General features: G+C 36.3%; 1 protein-coding gene across 1 annotated transcript in view; it reads right to left on the reverse strand.

Annotated features, from left to right (window-relative positions):
• The window catches only part of LOC122484299, a 49,010-nt gene extending 37,780 nt beyond the window's left edge, over window positions 1-11,230 (reverse strand). Inside the window, exons 1-2 of the mRNA XM_043582273.1 lie at window positions 11,125-11,230; window positions 1,116-1,261 (exon numbers count right to left, since the gene is read on the reverse strand). Coding sequence (XP_043438208.1) covers window positions 1,116-1,261; window positions 11,125-11,230 — 252 coding nt within the window. The remainder of the gene's footprint in view (window positions 1-1,115; window positions 1,262-11,124) is intronic.
• Window positions 11,231-20,303: the final 9,073 nt, after the last annotated feature.

Genomic DNA, 20,303 nt, shown 5'->3' on the forward strand with positions numbered 1-20,303 from the left:
TGGGATAGTTTCTATTAAAAATGCCCTAACTGATATGGTCTCCATATTTAAATTCCTCCATGGAACATTATAACATCGGCAATAATCAGGAAATCATTTATCAACTCATTTTTACTCACAGTAGAGTACTGTCTAATATAGTTCAGCAATGCCAATTTCTCAAAATTGCCAGTGTATCACAGCTTCATGAACATAGTTCAGAAATGCTATCGTATGTACAAAGAAAAGCAGGATTAAATATCCCATATCAGTGAATCAGTGAAATGCAGTGGTTAAAAGAGCAAAAGCTAGAGCTAGACGGCCTCGAGTCAAATCGTGGTTCTTCCTCTTATGAGCTGTGACTTTGGACACCTTATCTTCATTTCTCATTTCTCTTATATGTCAAATGAAGATTTTATAAGAGTGTCTACCTGATAGGGTTGTTGTGATCATTATTTGAGGTAATACATATAATATATAAAGCATATGGTAAACATTTAATATGTGTTAAATAATGTTATTAATAGCTATCATGTAATCCTGTATCTTCAATATGAACACATTTTCCCTCATTTTGAGAGAATAATTTTATAATAAAACTATATCTACATGGTGTTTCAGGATCATTATTTTATGGAGACAGGATGGCATTTCTCAAGTTGAACAAAAGCTACTTTTTTACATTCTTTGTGCTGACTTCCAGTAACTTACAATGAAGATAAGATTACAAATCTCCTCCTGGATCTTGAGTCCCAATTATGTTGAAACAAAAGCCTTTGAAAATAGGAGGATAAAAATGGCAATTTTCCAATTTGTTCATTGGACAAACCATGTTCCTTAGCTGTCTTATCACATATTAAAATGATGTTTGAGTCTTTTGTTTTGACAAGGAAAGAAAGAGTAGTGAAAATACAGAAGGGTGGGCAGCAGCTCTGAAAGAAAGGAAGAAATAGAGAAAGAAAGAAAGAAAGAAAGAAAGAAAGAAAGAAAGAAAGAAAGAAAAGGAAAATTTTATTTCGAAGAATATGTCAGAGTAAGTGTCAAAAGAAGACTATCTAAAATTAGGAAACTAGCGTATAACTTTCAGGAAGTTGCATCTAAGGCACCTAAGAGCAAGGAAGAGGAACAGCAGAAACCGTCTTCGCCCGGGCAGCTCCTACTGCGGAAAGGCCATCAGGACATGAACTCATGCGGCCCTGGCCCGTATCCCGGACATGCCTTCTGTGCAAATAACCACCAAGAGGCTGATCAGTTGTCCTCACCCTGCAAGACGACGACGGCACTTCCACATCACAACACACAATTGGACGCCAATAGGATAATCATCCCTAACAACATAGTTAGCTATTTATATTGTTTGTAAAGTAATATCTGTGTTATATCTCAGGTCATTTGATAATCATTGCTTTCAATCTTCTCTAGTCTAGAAATCAGTGATGCTTCTAAAATCAGTGATATGCAATATTTTTGTCCATTCTTACCATAGATTGCTCATAAACTAGTATACAAGTATGAGGGTGTCTGTAAATAGTTCTAAGTTAAGACTGAATCACTCAATGGAAGGCTTTGTTTGTTTGCTGTATTTGTATCTCTTCATGTGTATCTATAAAACCTAAACTTTCATTGTGGCTTTCTTAATACCTCCATCTACACACTTAATCCTCTTCTCTCTAAATACGGTAAAATGTATCAGATGACAGGAAAACAAGAAGATAAGGCAGCTGAGAGCTATGTATTTTTAACAATTCCCACTTCCAGAAACCCTCTGAACAGTAATGTGATTTTCATCTCCTTAGACAATTTTGTAGGACTCCTCCCTATGGATAGGAGATATGAGATACTAGCACCAGTTTCCACAGCTCAAAGGGGCTTTATAGACTACATTAGAAATAACACAACTACTCAGCCAGAGAAAAGAATGAAATCTTGTCATTTGTAATGACGTGGATGGATCTAGAGAGTATAATACTAAGCAAAATAAGTCAGTCGGAGAAAGACAAATACCATATGATTTCACTCAGATGTGGAATTTTAGGAAACTAAACAGGTGAACATAGGGTGGGGGGAAAAGAGAGGAAAATCAAGAAACATGCTCCTAACTATAAAGAACAAACTGATAATTACTGGAGTATGGGTTAAATGGGTGATGGGTGTTAAGGAGGACTGTTGTGATGAGCACTGATGTTGTATATCAGTGTTGAATAACTAAATTCTACACCTGAAATTAATATGACACTGTATGTTAATGAATTAAAAAAATAGTTTTTTAAAGAAATAAGTAACACAACAGAGCATGATGTGTGGGTCTGAATTGCCACAAATCCTGGAACCTAGGATCTTACTTCCCATTCTGCACCTGTTGCCACTGCCTTACATTTATGACTTCTCAATAACTAACCAAATTTGTTCACTTGTGATGATATACTCACAATGATAAAAATTAAGGAAAAAATTAGTTGAATCTATGTTGCTGATAAATCAGCATTTACACTGATGAGCTCACCACTGCTTAATTCTGATTCCAAATTTGGGTAAATAAATGCTCTCTACCCACACAGTAGATTGCTAATTTGAGCCTCTGATTTGGTTGAAATCTGTGCAAGATTCTGTGGCTTGACATCAGTTTGCCCTCCATTTGTCATTGCTTCTGAGGAGGCTCAAACCAGAGCCTAACTCATTCCGTCGACAAACTAGGAGTATCGAGCTCAGGAAAATCCTCTCAGATCTGCACTTGGGTTAGTTCACTAGCATCATAAATTAGTCACATGAGGGATTGTCAGTAGTTACCCTGCTTACATATGCTTTGACCCAACACTTCTTCCCTACTGTCTTTATTATCACTGTAACTGCCCAATATTCCCTGGGAACAATAGTTTGGCAAAATTTGCCAGGATAAAAACTTTGTGGAGTAGGTGAGTGCTGAATTTGGGGAGGATATTAAGATTTGCTAATTAAGTATTAAGAGTAGTGTGTGTGGCCCTAGCCTAGATAATAGATAGTATAGATATTATAGAGAAAGTTATAACTTTTTCATGTTTAACGTTATCTCCCTATTATAGGTGAAAAATAAATATCTTTATATTAATTTGCATTTGATTCAACTTAATATTAGGTCAAGGCAATCACAAGCAATGGGTAGAGATATAAAATAGCAGTACGTCTAACAACATATTATTTTATTTCACCATCATAAAAAAAAGTTACAGATAACCAGGTCTGTTATGATGAATTTACCACCACTCTTCTCCCTTGTACATCCTGAATATGCAGCTACCATCTTTTGGTTCAAGAGGGCTGCACAAGCTCCAGCCATTGCTTCCATGTTATAGCAGACAGGAGTGAAAAGTCACAAAGGACACACCCGTTCTTATTAGTGTGGTTAGGTGGTCATAACCAAATATCACAGGCTGAGTGGCTTAATAAAACTATTTTTCTCACAGTTGTGGAGGCTAGAAGTGTAATATCAAGGCAATGGCAGGTTGGTTTCATTCTGAGGTCTCTCTTTCTGCCTTGTAGATGACCCTCTTATTTCTTTGTCTTCGGATAGTTTTTCCTCCATGTGTATCTCCTCTACTTATAAGAACAGAAGCCATATTGAAATAGGACCAACCGTAAAAACTTTGTTTTATCTTTATTAACTCTTTAAAGACCTTTTCTTCAAGTGTGGTTACATTTTGAGATATAAGGGATAACACTTCAACATATGAATTTTGGGTGCATGTGATTCAGCCTTAATTCCTTCCCTTTATTGATATTTCTCTATAGTTGAACATACTAGTGATATTTGCATTTTATTGACTAGAACATACTCAAATGACTATATATGTGAGACTATGTGACTAAACTAAGCATCCAGATTTCTATTAGTGAGAAAGGAAATGTAAGCAGTTGTTACACAATGCATAGGCATCTCAATCACATATATTATTTAAAAAAAATCACAGCTGAAACAGAACTAAAGACATGATCACTACTTACATACTTTACATGACTAAGAGCATTATTTGGTTACACACAAAAAAGGAGAAGGAGGAGAAGAAGGGAAGGAGGAAGAAGAAGGAGACAACTAATCAGGAAAAAACAAGGGAATGCTCAAAGAAAAAATGAAGATCCTTGCATCAGAGAAGTATAGCAGAGCAAGATCAGAAGTCTAGACAGATGGACATAATTAATGAGAGCATCTTCAAGGTGTGACAAGTGGAATGGATCGGATCCCCCAGTTTTCAATCCAATTTCAACCTTGAAAGTTCAAATTCCTAGGTTCAAGACTCTGACTGTGTGGACTGTGACACATCTGAGTGAAGGGCTGGTTGGGGATATTGAGAGAAAGCAATACAACTGATGCAATGGTGGGTTGGGGAGGGGAAGGTGGATGGGTAGAACAAAATCAATGTGCCAGTGATGCTCTTACCAGAGAGACATGAAATAGGTGCTGAACAGGACAAGAAACAAATAAACAAAACCCTACTACTCAAAGCTAGAGATTCCAAAATAAACGGCTCCTAAAAACAAGAAGATAATCTAAATATTAAATCCCAGTGCATAGAAGGTCATAAGCATTAAAAATGACAAATGCCAGTAAAAGGAGCTTAAGCCCTGTGATTGCGAATAATAAATAGGAATTAAATGCAACAAAATTATAATTATATTAAAAGTACTTAGAATTAAATTACTTTTATAAAAATACAAACACATAAGGCATTAATTAAATATCCAAAATTAAAACATTGTTAGAAAATAATGTATATGAGTGTAGTCTTGAGGCAAAGAAGGTAGTCCAAAAAGAGACCTAAGCCTCATACAAGAGAAATAAATGATAGCATAAAAATTGCAAAAGCTTATGTAGTCAACAAACCATGTACTCTCATCTCATTAGAGTCTTCTGTGACAGCTTGTATTTTTTAAGAGGAGAATAAAAGCTAGCAGAAAAAAACACATGAAATCAGAATCAGCCTATGTCTGATCCTATAGAAAATTCTAAAGTTCGTATTTCTGAAGCCCTTCAGTATAGATCTCCAACTTCTATTTGATACCAGTGCCAAATCAAGTAACATATAGCTGTCTTTAAGGGCCTGCTAAGAGGAGGATTTGCTGTTAGCATAAGGGATTAGAGAGAGTTCCAAGCAAGCTATTCTGCCCCGTGTGTGTGTCTCCCTTTTAATAAGTGACTTTGTTAGCTGGTCTTAAACAGTAGAAGTAGGGATTAGGCACGTTGTACAATGGATGCTATATTCAGGAAAGTGAAGTCATTACAAAGTAATGCCAAATCTGAAACATTTCCAGAGAGCATTCTCTTTTTATAGAGTGGAGACTCTTTAAAATAAAATTGATATTTAAGTGTGTCATTGCTATCTTTGATCCCAGCGCAAATAACCTAAAAACGTGAATTGTGCTACTCCTGACTAATTCCGGTGGCATATGGTTTGGCTGGGTCCATGTTCTGCTTTTTGAATTTTTTGTTAAAAATTTCAAATTAAAATTCCTGCTATAATCATATATACCAATATATACGTATACATATGTATGTAAATATGCATATGTATGCACAGAGAGTGATATGTATATACAAATATATAGACACATATATACCTGTATACATATGCATATAAACACACACACACGTGTTATTACATGTAGATGATATGCAAATACATATGCATCTCTGCATATGTATTTTTATTTATATATAAACATATGTACATATATACATTATATATAACATAAATACATAACTACATATTACAAATTACAAATTTTGATATATATATGATTTATGAGGGAAAGAGTGTCTTATTTATTTTTCAAAATATCTACCTTTTTCCCACTTGTTTCTGTGAGAAATATTTTCCCAGCCGTAAATGCTTAAATCTTTTGATTCGGAATCTGTTTTTGAGAGACAATTTTGTACTTCTGATTCACAGGCCTTCTCCAAAATTGATCTTCTACAGTGGTTTTGTGACAGGCTTCTTCTGAAGCAGGCAAAGAAATAGATGAGATAACGCAACCTTATTTATTTACGAGGATTGTGTTTTCATTGATTGACATCTGAACCCAGAGGAAATATTGTTTCATTTTCCACCAACAGGGTGAATCAAGATTAACTGTCACCTACATTCTCCCAAGTCAAGAATTCTTTTTATCATTCCAAAAACAATAGAATGGTTTCCATTAGCCTGAGCACGAAGCCTGAAGCTTAGTTCCTTACTCCAATTTATCATGATTTGTATATGAGAGGAAACCAATCAATGTACTCTATATTTTTGCTGTTAATTAGTAGACATTCTGGAAACTTCTGTCAGAATTAGAATGTCTCTTAGACTTTTTAAAAATTTTTTCCCTTTAGCTTTTTGGAAATGATGTTACAACTTATTTTCTTTGAAGGTAACTGGAATTCTTTGCTTGGATACTAGCACTCACAGTTGAGCATTGTACTACAAAGCTAAAAACTTTTTCCCCACTATTATTTGAATCGTTATAATGGGAGAAAGAAGAATAATTGGTTGTTGTGTCTATTCTGTGACAGATTTTGAAAACTATTTTGAAGAGTTTACTCTTTTATTCTTTAACATTCTTTATATGAAGGTAAAATAACCAAAATCAATCATGTAGAGAAAAAACAACCCTCATTTCCTTGAGGGAATGAAAGATTTAATTATGGCCAAACTAAATAGTGTTCCAAATTTTTCATATTTAAGGGGAAGATACTCAGTCTCATTTAAAAGAGTTATACAACTCAGCTGCTTTCTAGCCAAGTGGTCAGAGTTTTAATTGGTCTTTATCATAACTTGGCCGTAAAAGAAAAAAAAATCCTAACTGAAGACTTTGGATGTCAAAAATGTTCGAGCATTTCAGCTGCCACATGCAATTTGCTGAAATCCATATAACAATTCAGCATGTCTCTAATGCAAGTATCTCAGGAAAAGTTTTTACTTCCAACAATATTAAGGAAGACAACAGAGGACTAACAGAGAATGAAAGAATACCACGAAAAGGCTGCAAGCAAAAGGCCTGTATTAACCTTTTGTGTGTGTGTCGTAATATCATTACGAGAGGCAGAAATTAGGCAGCACGTTTGTGCGTTTGGGATTTCCTTGTCTTTAGAGAAGGCAATTCATTTTCCCTCACTGACGCCTCAAAAGATTTTTCTTTTTTGTCAGGGTGAAGAAGATAATTCCTAACCAAGCAGCAGGTTTACTTATAGCATACTTAGCAATAAAGTCTAATAAATTCTCAGGCCTCAAATAAAATTTAAATCACCTATTTCGAGGTACCAATTAAATGTGTTCAATTGTTCTACATGCTTGCTACTCAAAGTGTGAGCAATATACTAGAAGCATCCGCATCGCCTAGACAGTTCTTAGGAATGTAAGATCACACTTCCACCTTCACAGACTTTTTCACAATTTTCATTTAACAAGACCCCCCAGTGATGCATGTGCATATAAGTCTAAGAAACCCTGCTTGACGATATTTCTTCCAAATGCTTATCCAGATCCAACACCTTCATTTACTGGGTAATCAGTACCTCAGGTACCCTCTTTCACTATTGGATAACTCCAATGATTATGGACATCTTCCTTACATTGAAGCAAAACTCTGCTTCTCTGTAATATACAGCCAGTTGGTCCAAATTCTTAAAGGGCCAATCACAATAAGGTTTATTTCTCTTTCAGGATAGTCTGTTAGATACTTAAATTTATTTCTTGTTCATTTCCTTACTCTTTTCCAATTCCTTTAGTCAGTGCTCACATTACAAAGTAGTTATTTCCCCAGCCATGTTGGATGCTCTATATGAATGCATCTTGATGAGTTGGGAATCAACATATTATCTCTCAATTTAAAAAGCAATACTCCTGTGATCATTGCAGAGTTGAGCAAATGTTGTCTCCTGCATTCTGCACATTCTATTAATGAAAATTACATAATATATCCACATACACTATATAGGTCACAATAAATACTATATACTATATTCTTAGACCACTTCAGAAAATATACTGTAAACATTTTATATTGTTTTTTAAGTCATTGTGCATGTCATATCTTTTTTTTAAAACACTAAGCAAACTCCATTAGATTATGTTGTTGGGAACTTCTTGTTTTTAATTTTTTTAATGTTTGTTTGTTTATTTATTTATTTATTTATTTATTTTTTACATTTATTTTTGAGAAACAGAGTGAGACAAAGCGTGAACAGGGGAGGGGCAGAGAGAGTAGGAGACACAGAATCTGAAGCAGGCTCCAGGTTCTGAGCTGTCAGCACAGAGCCCTACGTGGGGCTCAAACTCACAAACTGCGAGATCATGACCTGAGCCGAAGTTGGACACAACCGACTGAGCCACCCAGGCACCCCAGGAACTTCTTGGAAAGGACACAGCTCTTACCTTTCAGTCTTACTACCTGCCATAATCTCTAGTACATGTTAGCTTTAAAATATTGATTTCCTTTTTTTTTTTTTTTGTCTAACTTTGATGTATAGAGGTAAAATCACATGCATAGTGAACACTGGCATGAATGGAGATTCTGAGTTATGGACCAGCTTTATCTCACTGGTTATTTGACTTTGAATGAGTTTAAGCCTGTCTGGACTTTGTATTTCTCTGTTGTGAGAGAAGGTAATAGAATCCACTAACTTTCAATCATTTTTTTAAAATATGGATTGTTTTTCTTCTTCAAAGGAAATCTTATGTGGACCTTACTTGGAACAGAAATCTCATAAAAAGCTAAATTATTCAAGTTAAAGAGGGGGATTGAGGATCCTCCTGGAAAATGGGAAGGAATGTACTCTAAGCTAATATGTATTTCAGTATCTCAAGTAAATATTATTTATGAAAAGCAAAAGCTCTAATATATGTTATAGACTCAGGATTAAGCTTTACTTTTCTACGAAGAATGACTTACATTAGTTTGGATACCTCTTGTATTTTGAATATCCTCTTATATTCTCTTACTTTGGATCTTTCAATAGTTCACTTATTTCTGTCTCTATTTTTTTTTAAGTTTATTTATTCATTTTAAGAGAGAGGGAGGAGAGAATCCTGAGCAGATTCTATGCTGTCAGTGCAGAGCCCAAGACAAGGGCTCAGTCCCACGAACCATGAGACCATGACCTGGGCCAAAATTAAGATCCAGACGCACGCCAATAATTCACTAATGTCTTAATGTTTAGAAAGTTGAAACAGAACTCTTTCATAAACATTTTTTTTATTTTAGTAGAAATAAACATGAAATTTACTCTCAAATTTTTAAATATGGAGTACAGTACTGTGAAATATATACACATTGTTATACAGCAAACCTCTAGAATATTTTTTCCCACATGTCTGTAACTCTATACCCATGAAGCAAAAACTCTGCATTTCCACCTTTCATTTCCTAGCACCTGGCATCCATCATTCTAATTTTGTGCTTTTATGTTCAACCACTTTTATGTACCGCATATAAGTAGAATCATGGAGTATGTTTCCTTCTGCTGCTGTCTTATTTCATTTATCATAATGTCCTCAAAGCTTATTCATGTGTAGCATGACAGGATTTCCTTTTTTTTTCTTTAAGCTGACTAATATTCCACTGCGTGTCTCTACTATACTTCTTTATCCATATTCTCCAATGGACATTTAAGTTGTTTGCATTTCTTGGCTGTTGTGAATAATGCTGCAAAACATGTAAGAATGCAAATCATTTCTAGCTTTTGTTTTCAATTATTTTGGATAAATACTCAGAAGTAGGATTGCTGGATAATATGATAGTTCTATTTTTTTTTTTAATTTTTTTGAAGGGGAAGCTCTATACTGTTTTCCATAGCAACCGCACCACTTTGCATTCCCACTAATAGTGCACAAAGTTTCAATGTCTATACATTCTTACTAACATTTAAAAAAATTTTCTTGGGGCGCCTGAGTGGCGCAGTCGGTTAAGCGTCCGACTTCAGCCAGGTCACGATCTCACGTCCGTGAGTTCGAGCCCCGCGTCGGGCTCTGGGCTGATGGCTCAGAGCCTGGAGCCTGTTTCCGATTCTGTGTCTCCCTCTCTCTCTGCCCCTCCCCCGTTCATGCTCTGTCTCTCTCTGTCCCCAAAATAAATAAACGTTGAAAAAAAAATTTTAAAAAAAATTTTCTTTGTGTATGTCTGTTTGATAATGGCCAGTGTGATAATTCATTGTGTGGGGTCATATTTCATTGTGTATCACTAATCACTGATGATTAGTGAAATGAGCATGTTTTTATATACTTGTTGACCACTTGTATATCTTCTTTAGAAAAATGTCTACTCAATTTCTTTGTCCATTTAAAAAATTGGGTTGTTTCTTAATATTGAGTTGCATGAGTTCTTCATATATTTTGAATACTAACCCAGTATCATATAAATGGCTTGCAAAACTTTTCCTATTCCATAAGTTCCCCCTTTACTCTGTTGATTATTTCCTTTGATGTGTAGAAATACTTCAGCTTGACGCACTCCCACTTGCCTATTTCTGTTTTGGTTGAATGCGCTTTTGGTACCATATCCAAGAAGTTATTGCCATGATCAGTGTCATGAAGATTTCTCTCCATGATTTCTGCTAAGAATTTATAATTTTAGGTCTTACATTTAAGTTCTGAAGCCATTTTGAGTTGCTTTCTTTTTTGTACGGTGATAAATAAGGTTCTCATTTCATTCTTTTGCCCGTGAATATCCAGTTTTCCCAGCACCGGTTTTTGAAGAGACTATTTTTTTCCCCATTTTGTGTTCTTGGCACTCTTGTGAAGATTATATGACTTTTTATGTGCAGGTGTAGAGAATGAATTTAAAATTTTGTATGTCTTGCCTATTCGATGTGAGCACCGTTAAACTTTTCTAGACTTAGTTTGCTATACCCTAAGATGATAAAAATACTTACTAACCAGCATTTTCTCGCTTCTGTAATCTTGCTTGCTTAACACATTCCTCCCTTTCTCCCTTCCCCCTTCCCCCTTTTTCTCCCACCACAAGTAATGGACAAAGCCTTCCCGCCAAAGGACAAAGGACGCCCAATCAGAGAACAACAAATGTCCGTACTTTAAAATCAACTAATCAGGCCCCTCATAATCTGAAACCTCCCCTATGCTATTTGTCTCTGTCTATAAAAACGCTGTACCAACCCTGATCGGGGCCTCTTAGCGTCACCGGCAAGGAGTGCGCGGAGGTCCAGGTTCGAACCTGCAATAAACGACCCTTGCTGCTTGTTACGACTCTGGTGGTCTCTTGTGGGGAGTTTCGCGACCTCGGGCATTACACAGGGATTTATTTCTGGGCCTTTTACTCTGTTCTATTGGTCCATGATGTTAGTTTTTATGCTAGTACAATATTCATTTGATAACTGTGGCTTTGTAATATATCTTGAAGTCAGAAAGTGTGAGGCCTCTGGTTTTTCTTTTTTCAAAATGTGGTTTTGACTATTTGAGGTCCTTTGTAGCTCCATATGAATGCTAAGATTGTTTTTCTATTTCTTCAAAATGCTATTGGGATTTGGCTAGGGATTGCACTGAATCTGTAGATTGCTTTGGGTGGGGTGAATATTTTAACAATATTAAATCTTCCAATCCATGAACAAGAAATGTCTTTCCATTTGTTTGTGTTTTCCTTAATTCTTGAAACAATGCTTTGTAGTTTTCAGCATACAGGTCTTTTGCCTCCTTTAAGTTTATTCTGAAGTATTTTATCCTTTTTTTTGCTTTTATAAATGGGATACTTTTCTTAATTTCCTCCCAGAGGGTTCTGATCTGATCTGTATCTGATCATGGTTCTCTGATTTAACCATTTTTTCCTATTACCTGCTCACCCTAGTGTCATTGGACAAAATCCTCCTGGGGTGTATTACATATAAAGCATCTTTACAATTCATGACTGCAATCACTGGCAATACAGCTCACTCTCATCCATTATACTACAAAGTCAGAGGAGAAAAGAAGCTGATGTTACTTGTTTTGGGTTGTAGTCACTTATTTCTTAAGGATGTCAGAAAGATCAAATGTATTGGGATATTTCAATCCTGGAAACTAGTAGAAACATTTTCAAATGAATGTTATTTTCTTGTGATTTAAATTTGGTTAACACATAACTTTAATAGTGTTTTGAGTTTTCCCAGAGTGTGTCTTGTTTTGCAAAGTTTCTTATTGATGCCTCCCTTGGAGATGCAAAGACAGCAATTTGCATCCCCCAAACAAAAAGGCCATTTAACGTAACTAGACCCATGAATATTAGAAGAAAATGTAACTAATCCCTTAAAAAAAGAACGTAAAAAATATCTAATTCATCTTCATTCTATTTCCCAATCAACAGGGCCAGTGAAGTAGGAAAATGGTTTCAAAAATAAGTTCATGTCATGTAACCTATTTATAATTTTAGAAATCCTGAAAATAATTTCTATGAAATCCAAAAGTAGCCTTTAAGACTTCTGATATGCTTTGATATACCTTATTGATACACCTCATGATTTTTTTTTTCTTTCTGGCCACTGATTGAAATCTGATTTCTTCAGGAAATTGTTATGTAGTTGAGACCTAAGAACAGTTGAAAAACAGTTCAGGATAAAAGTATGCTTTTTCACAGCTGGGGTTTTGTTTTTTTATGTTTATTTTTGAGAGAGAGAGAGAGAGAGAGAGAGAGAGAATAGGAGGGTCAGAGAGAAAGAATCTGAAGTGGGCTCCCCACTGTCAGCACGCAGCCCAATATGGGGCCTGATCTCACAAACCAGATCATGACCTTGGCTGAAGTCAGACACGCAACTGACTGAGCCACCCAGGCTCCCCACAGCTGGATTTTATTATGGATTTATATGTATTGCAAATTCAAATAATACCATGTTTCATTTCATCATCTGTTTTAGAAAGAACCAGTCTGACTCTGGGTCTCTGTAGAATTTATCATATTTCCTCCTTATGAGAAGTAATGTAATACATTTGAACTGCAGAGGATTTTGCATAATACTTAGTACATTTCTGCCCCTTATGAGCACACACCAGGCACCCAAAATGAAAATATTCAGACTTGAAAGACTGACTGGCTCTTTAATTTTTGTGGCTGGGATGAAAACAATGTGGTGTGTGTGTGTGTGTGTGTGTGTGTGTGTGTGCGTGTGCACGCACGCTTGATTTTCATAATGGTTGATGAAGCATGGATATATGTCTATGTCTCCTACTTCTGCTACCTGGGAAGAAACAGTCATTTTATAAGATGATATCAGACTGCTATTTTAAAAATTAAGTCAACATTTCTGCAGTGGTTCTTGCCTTTAGCAAAAAAAGATCATTAAATTTTTGTGAAAAATTAATGGCTAATGTATGCTTTTATGTATGTATGTATTTTTTGCTTTGCTTTCTCTCTGTACTTAATTCTCAACCAAATGTCATTAAAGGAATATGATTTCTGATATTTCTCTTTTTACAAAGGTAGAAAATTCTCTACGTTCTCTTAATGATAATTATTTAGGTATTATATATTATTGAGTTTCTAAAGGAAATTCTTCATAACACATCTTCCAACTATCCTGAAAGGGAGCCGCCCCAGGTGCATGGTGTCTCTTGTGATGGTGAGACACTTTAGATCCAGCGTCAGCACGTGAATTGCTCTAAGTTCTTCAATGCCTGAGATGGAAACACAAGCAAGGTTAATTTATTTGCTTATGCCTGACCTCCCTCATCACAAGAAAATTTTTTCTTAAAATGTCCTGATATATAAAATATAAACACAAGACAAAAATATAAGCAATCTATTTAGCTATCCACCTCTTCGGTAAAGCTTGAAAGAACTTCTTGCCATTAAAGAATGGGCATTGCTGGAGGATTATCTAAAATTGGCAACACTAACATTTTCTCTCCCTTTCTTTTTTTCTATTGCAAAGCAGACATTTGGTACAAACGAGACAGTATAGGGAAAACAAGAGACTTAATTTCTGTAAAGCTGCAGATCTCAGGCAAGGGTTAAAAGTTTCCATATATTTAGAGACAAATACCTTCTTTTGGGACAGAGAACAAAGCAGAGATAACAGCCAACAGGGAGTAATGGTTGTCTGGCAAAATTAGAAGTAACAATTTAAAGCCTGTTTGCACAAGTATTTCTATTTTCCAGGAGCCCTAAAAGAATATCAACCATGAAGAAAGGTATCCTGTGATTGTCTTGTGCCCACTGGAAAGTAAAGACCACAAATAATGACCAGGGGACTGAAGGATGCTTCCCCACTCCCAGCCTCTCACCCTTTGGAAAAGTGCTTTTTTAAGCCTGGTACGCTACCGCATCAGAGAACGACATTCCTCTTTCTTGTCAGCTCCCCGTTGACAAGCTATCTCTAATAAACTCTGCCTGCTTCCTTTCTCTCAAACTCAGTGGTCTTTTCTATGACATCGAGACTTAAGAACCTGGTCTTGGGAGTCTGGTAACTCAAAAGCATTTAATTTTTTAGGGAAGTTTTCCTAAAGAATCATGGATGTTCTTTATATGTTTTTTAGACCTAGACCACTTTCCCCCTGAGAACCAGTACTACCCTTGAGATGCTATAAAAAATTTATTTCCAAATTTTGAAGGGCTGTGGGACAAATTTTGGATTACAATGAATTTATCACAACGATGTCACTGGAAGTGAACAACTCTTCTCTACACTCCAGCTTTTCTTTGTATTTTAATCATTAGGGGCCACATTTAGTTATTGCCTTGTATCATCTTGACCCAAGCTTCAATATAGCTGTGTACATGGTAGCTGCTTAGAAAGTATTTCATTTGACTGTATCGGAACTGCTTTCTAGAGAAATTCTTAGTAGCCTTCCTTGGATGAAATATTTGTTAACATCTAAGTCTCATTGACATTGTGTACATCTCCTGTGTCAGTATGGCTTGGATATATGCTGTCTTTCTTCTTAGACTGACGATAAGAATAGGAAAATTCAAGTTTTGTAATAAGACCCAGACCTGAATATTTGTCTTACCATATATCAGCAGTAGAGCTTTCAAAAGTCACTGCCCTGAGCTTCCTTCACCTCATCATCAACATGGAGATGGTACTCCTCATCTTGGAGATTTACTATAAAGATTAAATAATATAGTGATAATAACATGTATGAGCTCCTTATAGTACACATTAGAACCTCACAACATCTCAGTTTAGTGAATATTGTTTTTGTCCCCAATTTATAATAAGGAATTGAGAGAATATTTAAATTATCCACGGTCACACAGCAGTTATTGACAGACTTGCGCTTTGAATCAGGCAGATTGGTTCCGGATCCTCTGCTTTTACTCCCTATGCTAAGAAAAATGCCTGGCATAGAGCTCGTGGCCATTAAATATTTGATGCTCTCTTTTCCACTGACTCCATCCACTCACATACCAGACAATACATTAATTTTAGGATGCATATTTAAGTTCTTTTCATTGCATTTTAATAATCCATGGTCCTTTCTTGCTAGTTGGATGCTGAAGAGGTTCAGCATTCTGGCTATGGTATAAATTCCCTCCTTCAGTATCTTCCATCAAATTCTTATCTTCTACAGGAGACTCCCTGGGTAATTTTAGATGTTTTCCTCCTTATTTGAGTATTTTAAGAATTTATATTTTTAATTTAGGTCTTTTTGGTTTCAAATAATTTTTTTTTCTCTTGGCTTCTATGATAATATATTCTTCCAGTTTTATTCCTATCTCTCTGACTGTATTTTCTATCTTTCTTGCTGATTCTTCCTCTTCTGTTCTGCCTCCCTAAATGTTGGCATTCTCCCTCCTGGATTGGACCCTAACTTCTCTACACATTTATTAACATTATAGTGGGAAAGCCTAGATTTATCCTGATTAAAAAAAAACCATGAAAATTAGAATTGGGACTGCAGATATTGAAGGACATGGTGTAGATTTATAGATTCACTACTAGCTCTCTCCTTTATGTGGTACACGCCTTCTCATTCATTGTACCTTTCATTCTCAATGTTGTCTACATATTCACCTTTCTATGGTGACTAGATGCCTCCACCTATTCTATTTTCTTGTTTCTGTACTTTTGTATTGCTTCCACTGCAAAAAAATCTATTCTGTTACCTCGTCAAATTTCTAAGACAGTAAATACTTTTTGGTGACACATGACATTCTCTATGATCTGGCAGCTGCTTCCATCTCTAACCTCATTGGGAGCTATGTAATGCTATGCTCACTGTAGCCTGTCACATCACCTTACTTTCCGTTAATCAAATGCCCCAGACTTGTGCCCCTCTTATCACCTTTGTAACTGCTGTTTCTTGTGTCTGGAATAGCCTTCTGCTTTTATTTTTCATGACCAACACTTTTATCCAAAAATATACCTTTGGAACACTTGATCTGGTAAATCGATCTAAAGTCATTTCATATTCCTTTGTTTGTTTACTGCACTTACTTATCTACATACTTAATTTTCTTTTCAATATATATTTCCTTCTACTACCACTAGAATTCAAAGTTCATGGAAAGAAAGACTGGGTTTGTTCTTTCATGATTGTATTCTTAGCACTTCCTGCAAGGTCTAACAAAGTTATTTCATTTCTAAATGAATTTAGAGCTATTTCAATAAGATGTTAAATTAAACACATCTCTAAATTGCCACAAGACAATCATTTTAGTAAGACTAAAAGTATTATTTGGTCTTAGAATCCTTCCATTTAATGGGGCCTCCCGGGTAGCTTTGTTGGTTGAGCATCTGACTTAGCTCAGGTCATGATCTTGCGGTTCATGAGTTTGAGCCCTGAGTCGGGCTCTGTGCTGACAAATCAGGACCTGGAGCCTGCTTTGGATTCTGTTTTCTTCTTTCTGCCTCTCCCTGCTTGTGCTCTCTCTTTCTCAAAAATAAACAAACATTAAAAAAAAATCCTTCCATTTAAAAGAAACTGTTGTGATCTGGGCAGATAGGGAAATATCCTGCCCATAGTTTAAGAGGATCATCTGTCAGCATTTCCAAGATTGACTTCAACTGCAGATAGCCATCTTGCCCAAGGTCATGCCCTTCACAAGGCAGCCCACATTCATCAATCAAGTTGTGGTATTAAGCATGACATGGTGATAGAACAATTTCCCCCATATATATAGAGACTAGGTGGTAGCACTTAGTCACAGATGCCAGATGATTTCAATTATTACAATGGCCAACATAGAGTGATAGCCAAGGGGGGCTCAACCCAGAGATTATGATAAAGGTTAAATGGACACAGAATTCTGAAGCAAAAATTGATAGACATCAAGTTTCCTCCTCCAATTGTACCTGCAGAAGAAATCAAGGATTAATGACAGGCAGCCTAATAGTGGTCAGCTCAATAAAAATGATATCAGTGTAATTTCTTTTCCAGTATTCAGACCTGAGATGGTTTTTATACCCATAATCTGATGACAGAAGTGATGTCTCTTTGTGTAGGAGGTAGGAACCGGCAACACCACAGTAAGTGTATGCAATGCTTCTCCCAGTTCTTCCCCAAAGGGACCTAGGCCATTTTTCAGTCCATTGCACAATGGGGAAAGGGAAATACTTAGGTATTTTCAGGATCTTTGAACACAGGGCATGAATTGAATTTGAAACCAAGAGACCAGTGTGTCATGATGGCCTCTCCATTAAAGTGGGATGACATGGGAGTCAGGTCACAAATGGCATCCTAGGAAAGCTGTGGCTTGCAATGAGTTGACTAGGTTTGTAAGTCCAATCGGTCATTGATTGATTCTAGGATCCAATCGATCCTAGAATGTGTCATTGGGTTTGACATATTTGGTAGATAATGAAACCAAAACATTGGATTCTCTTTCTGTGGGATCACAATTATCCTAAAAGGGAAGACCAAGTAGAAGTCTCAGAAATTAACACTTTCACCCCCACCCCACATACACTACAACCAAGATAGGAAATCACATGCAAAATTGCATCTCTGGGAACATGACAGATTTGTACTGCTGTTCAAGATCCGAAAGATCCAGGTGTGGTGGCCCCATCATGTCTTCTCTTAATTCACCAGTCAGGCTCCTACAGAAACCAGAGTAATACAGGACGATAAATGTAGAATATTCCAAGTTCAATCAAATAGTAGCTCCACTTGCAACATCCTTACAAGATATAGTATCTCTGCTAGGACATACTAACATGAGTTCAAGTTTATGGTATATAGTCATTGATACGGAAAATTAATTTTTCTATCCAAATCAATAATGAGAAACAGAATGTTTTCTCATGAAATGGACAGCAATATACATTTACTTTTCCTCTTGGCTATCATGATTCTCTGACCCTCTCTCACAAGATACTTTGAAAGTTGAGAGTAGTTTGGATATTCAGCAACATATCACATTAATTCATTACATTGTTAATACTATGTTCATCTGGCCAGATAAGCAGAATATTACTACCGAGCTGAAGGCCTTAATGAGACTCAAGTACTCATGAAGTTAGGAAATAAACCCTACTAATATTTTTTTAAAGCCCGAAGGTCAGATGCTTGTCAAGACATCCATACAAATGAGACATTTAAGTATCATTTGTAGTATTGTATTTTGCAACTTCTACCAAAAAGAAGGAAACCAGTGTCTCAAGAGTTTTTTTCAGGTTGTGTGGAAAACATATTCTACATGCTGGGATATGATTCTGGCCCTTATGCTGTGTGAAATATAAGGTTACCAGCTTTGAGTGTGGCTAAGAATATGAAAATAATCTGTGGTATGTCCAGCATGTGGCGTGAGCAACCCTACTAGCAATGTACTAGTAATCGTAGTACTTGTACTGAATATACAAGCTGGCAGGTGTCATATGGATTAGAATTAATGTGCAAAGGATAATGTACCTTGTGGAAAATAGCTCCTGACATGCTATAACACCCTTATAGAGACATAACTCTAGATCTTGGCCATGTGTCCAGAACTATCCATCGTAAGCTACATCATCTTAGACTTACCATATCATAAGTTTTTGTAGCTGGACAACAAACCACTGTATTATAGAAGTGATACATCTATGATTGAGCCTGAATGAGACCAGAGGATTCCAACAAATGACATGAACAGGTTAGCCCAGAACCCCATGGGGCTCACTGCTTCTTTATCAATGTACTTCATAAATCTATGCCTATAATTTATGTGAGATCCACCTGGAGGGGAAAAAAGCCTGAACTCATTTTACGGATAAGTCAACTCTCTATACATGAGTGAAAATATATGTATACAATGAGTGGCCTTAAAAGACTGTAGTAAAGAAAATTCAGCCCAAAAGTCAGTACATCTATCTACCTTATGTGGAAAGAGAACCGACCCAAGTTTAGAGTCCATGCCCACTCATAAGATTGGCCAATAGCTTGCCTGGCTGGTCAGGGGGCTAAGCAAAAAGACTCATAAGTCAGGGACCAGAAAGTATAGAGAATTGGCATGTGGACAGATATATGGATATAAGCATAAAGTGTAAAGATATTTGTGTCATATGGTAATTCCCATCAGAGACAATCTACCGTTAATGAGGCATAAAATATCCTAGTAGACACAGTTGTCTGACTGAGAGATATCAACCATACTATCAGTGGCCAATCCATTAACAGCACAATAGCAAAATGGACCATTTTGACAAAATGGTAGAGATTACGGTTATACATTAGCCTAACAGCATAGAGTGTTACTACCAAGTCTAATTTAGTTATTCATATTGTCAAATACCTAACCAGCCAGCCCACAGAGGCCAGTGTTGAAACTCTGATATGGAACTTCTCTTTGATGTGACTAATTAGTCTCTTGGTATCAAGTTGATCACATAGGTCCTCTACCAGTTATGAATGATCAAAAGTTTTGTTTTTGTTTTCTTCCAGGAGTATATATAATTGCTCATGGGCTTTTAGGCAGCACTAATATCTGAGGGTTTATTGAGTATTTGATCCACTAGCCTGAGATCCCATACAATACTACATCAGGCCAGGCGGGCATTTTGAAGCAAAGGAGATATGTGAGAATGCCCAGGACCATGGAATCCGTTGGTCATATCACAGCACATGTTGCATCACCCAAAATCAGTTGACCAGATAAAATATTGCAATAGTCTATTATAGTCTTAGCTGAACCACTTAGCTCAGAGGCAGTACTTTATAAGTATGGGTTGACACTGCACAGGTTGCACATATATATTAAATCAAAGACTTTTATATGTCACTATTTCTGCAATAGGGAGAATATACAGATCCTGGAACCAATAGGTTTAAGAAGTATTGCCCCACGTTCCATAATTCTCGATGAGCCATTTGGGAACACTGTACTTCCCATCCCTGCAACGTTAGTTTCTGTAATGCTACAAGTTCCATTCCTTAATGGGAGAAGAATTTTTCTACATGATATAACAAGTATTA

The sequence above is a fragment of the Prionailurus bengalensis genome, chromosome D1 (genome assembly GCF_016509475.1).
Source record: "Prionailurus bengalensis isolate Pbe53 chromosome D1, Fcat_Pben_1.1_paternal_pri, whole genome shotgun sequence".
NCBI classification, from domain to species: Eukaryota; Metazoa; Chordata; class Mammalia; order Carnivora; family Felidae; genus Prionailurus; species Prionailurus bengalensis.